Here is an 8,447-nt window from a genome sequence, read left to right on the forward strand (position 1 = left end):
CAAAACAGACACCTAAAGAAGCCTTCGCCGCTGCCATGGAATCATGGCGTCAGCGTTGTGAAAAATGTGTACGTCTGCAGGGCGATTACGTCGAGAAGCAACGCCAGGTTCATCGATTTCGGGTGAGTAGTTAATTAGAAAAAAAATCGGAGGCCTTAGAACTTGAATGCACCTCGTAAGACAAAACTAATCTCCATTCCCATAGTGGGGCTACTAGCGGCAGTCTTATGTGCCTGGTGCGAAATTCGAATAGACGTCTTTCAGATATAGAGACACGCCTATCGACTTTCGTTCATGTCGCGTAACTCCTTTAAGGTGTTGCGATTTGTTTCCGTCAGTGTATAAATACGTGACTGAGAATTTGCAATACTTCAGTCATACCGTTACCCCAGAAGACAACGAGCAGAACTCAGGACCCACACTGCAAGACGTCTATGTCGAGGAAATGTTTGATAAAATAAGAGAAGAAGAATATAAAAAGTGTTCAGAAAGATTACTGTTCTCTAGCAAAGTTCAAAGGCTTTTAACATATGTCAGATGGTGAAAAAGAGCTGTGTGGCAGAGTAACAGAAAATAAATACTGTCGAAAATATTGTTTTCACATGGACAGCGCAAAGGAAATCCGACAGAAGAACCGATTGTTTCTATGCACATGCACCCGATTACTGTCAGAGATCATCTGCTAGTTATCTCACAATAATAACTAAGTCTCAGGTACATAATATCTTAGTTGGCCCACTGTCAAAAAAAAAAAAAAAAAAAAAAGACAGAGTTCGTCTCTGTTATTACCGTCCGCATTTGGAACAGTACATGTGCGTCAGTGAAAAAGACCAATAAAAAGGCGTTAGCATGTGGACGTAATGTGCTGTTCCAGTCTCTTCTGTACCTAAGGTCCATCACCGTTCCCTTTGGATCCCTACGCAATTCGGTGCTCTCCGATACACACGATCGAACAGCGGAGGAGTGGTACTCAAGCGTCAACTTTAGGTTACAATATCTCCGGATGTAATTAACATTTTACAATGCAACAAACGGCACTGATTACGTATTTGTTTATATGTTCAGATGTGCTAACAAAACTAACGTGGTTCCATTTAAAAAAAACGTAGGTTTGTGTTAAAAAACATACTTCCGTGCGTTTTTGTATGGTTTGAATTCGACAATTACACTAGCCCCTCTCCTCACGTTCGGTCTGTGGAACCGGTTCGTCAGTATTTGATGTGGTTTACGAAATACATCCAGCGATAACGTTAGGTGACTCATCCTGTATACAGTAAGTTTTGTCTTCTTCCAATTGGGACAAAGAATTTAAATGACCGATGTACTACATTGCGTAGAATCAAACCATGACATCAATGATTTAACAAAGAAAGGAGTATACAATTTTGTGTTATCGATTCAAACACATTTACAGATACTGAATGTTATAACATTAAATCAAAGCAAAAGGCAAAATAAATCCGTACAGCATTAGAGCTATGGTGTTACAACCTTTCGTCAAGTGAGTGGTTGTATATGATGTATGGCACGAAAACATTCCCCAGACCCTACCACCCCCTTCTGGATCATTACGACGATCCAACATCCACCTGTCCGATGGAGCATAAAATATTATTCATTTGAGAAGGCCACCTGTCGCCTCTCAGTGGACTTGCATTTCCGGTACTGACGTGCTGAATCCTACACTCGTCAATGAAGAGCAGTAAGCATGGGTGTATATGAACTGGATACCTGCTGCGGCGGACCATACCCAGCATCTTTCGCTGAAGAGCCGTTCAGCAGACACTGATGGTAGCTCGTTGGTTCATCCGCGCAGTCAGTTGCTCAGCAGTAGCAACGTCTGTTAGCCTTTCCATATAGCCGCAGCCGTCGTTCACTGCCTATGTCCCTTGGTGCACCACATTTTGTCCACACCATACACACCTGCATACCATACCGTTGCTCAGCTTCCTCTGGCACGGCTATTTCGTAACCGGCAACGAGCGACGCGGCCCTATGGGATTCGCACACAGGATTGCCTCTCTGCGATGGATATGGCTGGTCTTCATGTTTTCCGTCGCGGTTGCAGTAGATTTCCACCTTGGATCCTCCGCGGAGACCTAGACTTATTTTAGATTTGACTAATTTTAAGAAAGATAGTACACCAGATTTTATGTTCCAATCTCTGTTTTTTAACATTTTAGATGTGCATCACGGTTTTACCGTCGTTTACACTGATGGCTCCAAACAAGAGAATTTCCTTGGCTGTTCTGTAGTGTTCCCTGATCATGTTACCCGGATTCGCCGCCCCCATGAATATACAGTTTTCGCAGCGGAGCTCCACGCGATCCTGAAGGCACTGGAGCAGATGAATCGTGTTCGGGGCGATCGATTTCTCCTCTGCTCCGATTCTCTTAGTGCCTTACAACCATTCCAGAACCTATACCCAACTGAGGAGATGGTCCAGCTGATATATGACCAACTGTACTTGCTCCAGCGGTGGGGTAAGGAGGTGTCCTTCTGCTGGGTGCCTAGTCATGTAGGAATATGGGGCAATGAAATGGCCGATCGAGCTGCCAAGGAAGCCTGCAGAGAGCAGGATGTGGTTCAGTGTCCTATTCCCTTGCAGTGTGTCATTTCTGCACTCTACAAGAAGTGCATGGAGTTGTGGGAGGAAGAATGGCTGGCGGTGACGTCCAATAAGTTGCGGTTGGTGAAGTGAACAACTCGGCAATGGTGTTCCTCCTGCCGGTTGCTCAGGCGGGAAGAGGTGGCCCTCACACGTCTTCGGATCGGGCACTGTCCTCTGACACATAGCTTCCTATTACGGCGGGAGGATCCCCCGTTTTGTGTTGCTTGTGGTGTTCACATCTCTGTCCGGCACATTTTAACAGACTGCATTTTATATCGTGATGCAAGGACAGAAGCACAAGTTGATGGGGACTTGTGTGTCTAGGGTTTTAAAGTTTCCTGATGTGTCTGGACTCTGGCCTAAACTTTTAGGCTGGAGGTTTTACTGTATTGTACAGTGGCTGGCTCCTCCCTTTTTCCTTGAGGTCAGCCAGCCACTTCCACCTGCTATACTGTTTTAGCTCCCTCTACCACTTTCTTCTTGTGTTGTCCATAATTTACTGCTGACGGTATGCTTCGTCGTTGTGGGTAGGCACATATTTTTCCAACCTTGTTACATGTGTTTTACATTCTGTTTTATCTTACTGTTCTGAGTATCTTCTTGACACCCGTCTCAATCTGTAACTGAGCGGGCGCTGAAGACCTCGCCTTCGTGCGCCCGTACAACCCTCTCCATTCATCCATCCATCCACAGTTGCCTTACTGCCGGTTTTGGACAGCGCCATCTTGCCATGCACAGTATACTTTGACCATGGCGTCTCGCCAATAGTTTACATATTGGCCGTTTCGGATATGCTTCCACCCTCGGCACGAAAGCCAACGATCACGCACTTCTGGACGTCAGATAAATCGCTCCATTACCAAATTATTTCAACGACCACATTGTTTTCGGCGACACGTTTTTATATACCCCAACTGCTTTTGCTGCCATCTGCCGTCTGTGAGCGGTTGTTGGACATTGACATCGATCGCAGAAGGAGGTCACGTTAATGTGATTGGACTGTGTAGGTAACACCTTCAAAGGAGAAAGGTTAATGAATAACTGACGCATTCGGAAACCTACCGAAACAATGTAGTTCTCTTGTTTTATTTTTATTATTCTCAATTCCCTTTGTATTCTGTTCAATTGATGTTCGAAGTCTTTTGGCAGAATTAAAACGACATCGGAAAATCTTATTTATTCTCCATGAATTCTAATGCAAAACCAAATTTCTCTTCGTAGTTCGATTGATGCTTGTCGAAACTCATTATTCGGTAAGGGGACTGCACGAAGTATTCATACTTGCACGCCATACGGAAACTCGTAGAATTTGAAATCTATGACGATTTCATTCTAAACTCTTCAAATGGGAAGGAAGCTCGAAATCATTTACTTGATGAACTTCAACCATTTCAGAACGCAGACATATAGTAAGTATATGGGACGAGCTGCATGTATAGAAAAAAAGCTGCTTCTTGAAATGCGTATTATGGCCGTCTGTTAAAATTCTACGTGACTAGTTATATATGGACAAATCCGATGCTTGTTTGTAGCTTAGTGATGTTTCCTTTTATATCTTGGAAAGTGTACTCAGGCGATATATGTCTGTAATTTTCGTGTCTTATTGATCTGTTACTATATACAATCTCACACAATTTGAATGATGGCAGACTGCCAATATCTCTCTGATAGTGCAAGCGAGTCCATAGATGAAAGTCTGCTAGCTCTTGGAACTTGTGTTATCAAAAATTGTAATTACTATTAGCCTGGAGAAAGACGTACGGTCGGCCGCTGTGGCTGGGCGGTTCTAGGCGCTTCAGTCCGCAACCACCCGCCTGCTACGGTCGCCGGTTCGAATCCTGCCTCGGGCATGGATGTGTGTGATCTCCTTAGGTTAGTTAGGTTTAAGTAGTTCTACGTTCTAGGGGACTGAGGACCTCAGATGTTAAGCCCCATAGTGCTTAGAGCCATTTGAACCATTTTTGAAAGATGTACGGAAATGTCTAAAGCTCTATCTTTGACGATATTATCGTTACTTACACTCTGTCTCTGAAAACTGCAAGACAATCTAGTAAAACTTTATTATCGTTACGATAAAAATTTGACATTTAGCAGTACAATTTGCATTATGAAAACCCTTGTTCCGACATTGCAGTATTCTGATAGAGAACAAAAACAGTAATTAATTACTCTTCCTACGAATCACGAATCATCAATTCTCTAGTATCTGACTGATATTTAAAATAAAAATGTACGGATACTGAGCACGGGGGTGTCGTGAATAATAAGACGTACACCGCAATGGGCACATTGGGGCTTAATACACATGTAGAAAACGTACTGTGAGACGGTAACTGAATAAAAAAAGTGTTAGAGCTAAAAGTTGTCAACAACTTATAAATCAGAACTGTTAAAGTGAGATAGGGAGCTTGAAACGTGGACTGTCAGCTAATTCTCACATGTAATTCGATCCATCAAGTTTCTTTTACCACTCTTTCTTACGGTGTGATGGTTTTGCGTAAGAAAATAATATGAGAATTGTACAGCCTGTAGTTGTACGTTGTCTTGCTACAACCGTGGAACCAGTAGAATTACACACAGCCTAACAATACGTATACTTAATCTCTTATTGAAGTTCGTCGACAAGAATCAGTTTCAATTTAAAAGTAGCATTCAGAAATGTAAGACCAGGAACAAAAATATCTTCCGCTATCCAGAACCCTAAACTTGCGTAGGAAGGAGTAAAATACGCAGCCACAAAAACATTTTACCATCTGCCTTGTGAATTGAAGGTGTTGTCAGATCACGAAAGTCTCACAAACAAACTGCAGACATTTCTGCAGGACAACTCCTTTTAATCCACAGATGATTTTCTGTGTACTTACTTTATGTAAGCATTGGGTTACATTCATCAAATTTTGTCGTAGACCAAGATAAGAAAGAAACATCAGGTATTTAAATGGGTAGCATGTAGCTATATTTTCGCAGATCACGTTCCTTATTTGAAAACCTGCCGACGACTTCCACATCACATCGATGTGTCGGGAATGTGATCCATAGAATATGCAAAATCCAAACTAACTTAGTCATTAAATGACGAAGGTAGTTAATTCAGTCATCGAAATTCCGTACAGAGATAGTTGTGTAACGTCCCCTTAGAAAAATTTATGATTGACTGTGCTGATAAACCTCTTACGTTATTTGCTTTTCAAACAGCTGAGCAAAACTGAACGAACTCAGACATTCGCTAAAGTGACACACAATATTTTTAGCGCAACGCAATCCGACTTTCAGTAATCCCTACAACAGAATGGCCCTGACTAACAATAACCTATACCTTTCATGAATCACTTACCTGACAAAAATCTTCGTTACTCAAACTACCGGAATGCAGCGAGCGCCAATACTGCCAGCTAAATAAAAGATTCTAACTACTGAAGGCACTAAATACTGATAGGCATAGTTAGCAAATGAAAGATTTTGATAGAGAACAGACAATGTATTTTGTTCAAAATTCATTATATATATATATATACATATATATATATATATATATATATATATATATATATATCAGTTCATGACATCCAGTCTTACAAATTTACTGTCTCTGATGGACACACGTCCAGATCATCCGCTCTCAAAACTCCGCCATCTCTCTCCCCACATCCACCACTGCTGGCGGCTCACCTCCAACTGCGCAACGCTACGCGCTGTTAACAGGCAACTGCCCAACACTACAATGGCGAGTATTACAACAATGCCAACCAGCCACAGACTGCACAGCACAGCCAGTGATTTTCATACAGAGCGCTGCGTGGCGTTACCAATAAAAAAATCTATACAGCCTACTTACAGTTGTACATACAAATCCAAAATGCCTAGAGAACGTTTCCAGTCGTGATACATGTAGGCCTATAAGAAACGATTGTTATACCTGTCATTTATCCATACAACGTATGATGTACAATGAATGACGAATTTTCTCTCTTGTTGCAGCGAATCTCATTTCGTTGGCCTCTGGGTACGTCGTCGGTTGGAACGCTGTGTCTCTTCCGGTGCTGGAAAGCAATGGGACAGCAGGCATGGAACAGCCACTGGACAGACCCCTCAGTAAAGGCGAGACCTCATGGATGATAACCCTCGTGATCCTCATCTCGGCAACTGGACCTTCTCTGTGCAGTCTTTTCAGCCATCGCTGGGGCTTCAAGCCTGCTGGATACGTGGCAGGATCTTTGGTGGTCCTGGGAGGTGTCATCGTGCTGCTGGCGCATTCCTTCCCAGTACTGATGTTGGGTCGGATGGTCACTTGCCTTGGCACGGGTTGCACGGCCGTCGTGTCCACCACGTACATCAACGGGGCAGCCGAGGATCACGTGCGGGGGGCGCTGGGCACCTTCTTCGCTCTCATGTTCAACGCCGGTATCCTCGTAGCATATCTCGTTGGGGCCACCTCTTCGTACCGCGTAGTCTGTACTGGCTGCTTCGTCATCCCTCTGCTGTACCTGATCTGCTTCTTCTTCCTACCCGAATCGCCGCAGTATCTTCTGTCCAGAGGCAGAGAGGACAAAGCCGAGAAGTCACTTCGCTGGTTCCGCAGTGCTGGTCACGACGTCGCCCAAGAGTTGGAACGCCTTCGGGCTGATGCGGATGCTCGAACTCAAGATGACGGACGCACTCGGATGTCTCTCGCTGAGTTCCTGAGAGACAGCGCCTGTCGCCTCAGCACCGTCACAGCGATCGTGCTCAACCTCAACCAGTCGCTGAATGGCAGCCCAGTAGTCCTCACCTACGTGGTCCAGATGTTCTCAGAGGCGGAGAACGGCGGATGGTCAGCAGTGGTCGTAGCGGCGCTCCAGCTGTTGGCCACTCTCCTGTCATCGGCGCTGGTGGACCGCGCTGGTCGCAGACCGCTGCTGCTGGCTACCAATGCTGGCATGGCCCTCTGCCTCGCTGCCCTCGGCGGGTACTTCTTCGCCAAGGACAGTCACATTGACGTGACCGTAGTGTGGTGGCTGCCCGTCGCTGCGATGTCGCTTCTGCTGGTGCTCAACGCTATTGGCATCGGCGCTCTTCTCTACGTGGTCATCAACGAGAGCTTCTCGCCGGAAGCGCTACCCATAGCCGTCTCTATCGGCTTCACAGCGCACACGTTCATCGTGACAGCCGTAATCAAGTCGTATGTCGTCCTGCTAGACTGGTTAGGACTCTATGGCTGTTACTGGTTCTTCGCCACTTGTTGCATCCTCAGTAACGTTTACATATTTTTCTTCTTGCCAGAGACAATGAACAGGCCCATAGCAGACATTATTTCTGAACTTAGTGGGGAGACAAAGAAGAAGAAGAAAAAACTCCAGTCCTCTCCATACGACCGAGTCCCAGTAGCAGAGACGAAAACTTAGCTTAACAGTGAAGTGTACAAACGAACCCTGAACACTATCAACTACTGGGTGACTCAGATGTCATTTGCCAATTCTACAACATCTGTGGACCCTTAGCAGAATTGACGCATTGTCTTTTTCGGAAGAAAATCTGCTAGTAATTCTTGTACGACAAATTTTATTGTTCGGCTAGACTGCATACAATACTGAACTTTTGACCGATTCAGGTTCCATTGAACCATCCTGAATATGTTGCCCACAAGGGTAACTCGCCAAAGTCTATAAGCAGATTTGCATGCAACGTCAAATATCTACATACCGTTTGGTGAAGATATCTAACGGACCCTGCCCATTCCAGAAGTTTCATAAATATTTAAAACTCCCTCAGATTATTATTCGCGCCGAAGTAAATGAGTAAGCAGCTATAAACAGAGAATTTTGATGCATGTTGCCTGCTTAGAAGAGGACCTCTTATT

General features: G+C 44.5%; 1 protein-coding gene across 1 annotated transcript; it reads left to right on the top strand.

Annotated features, from left to right (window-relative positions):
* Nucleotides 1–6,675: 6,675 nt before the first annotated feature.
* LOC124620223 (facilitated trehalose transporter Tret1-like) lies at nt 6,676–7,992 on the top strand. Its single transcript, XM_047146890.1, has one exon. It carries the CDS (start codon nt 6,676–6,678, stop codon nt 7,990–7,992), a length of 1,317 nt encoding a protein of 438 aa, XP_047002846.1.
* The last annotated feature ends 455 nt before the right edge of the window (nt 7,993–8,447 follow it).

The sequence above is a fragment of the Schistocerca americana genome, chromosome 6 (genome assembly GCF_021461395.2).
Source record: "Schistocerca americana isolate TAMUIC-IGC-003095 chromosome 6, iqSchAmer2.1, whole genome shotgun sequence".
Taxonomy (NCBI): Eukaryota; Metazoa; Arthropoda; class Insecta; order Orthoptera; family Acrididae; genus Schistocerca; species Schistocerca americana.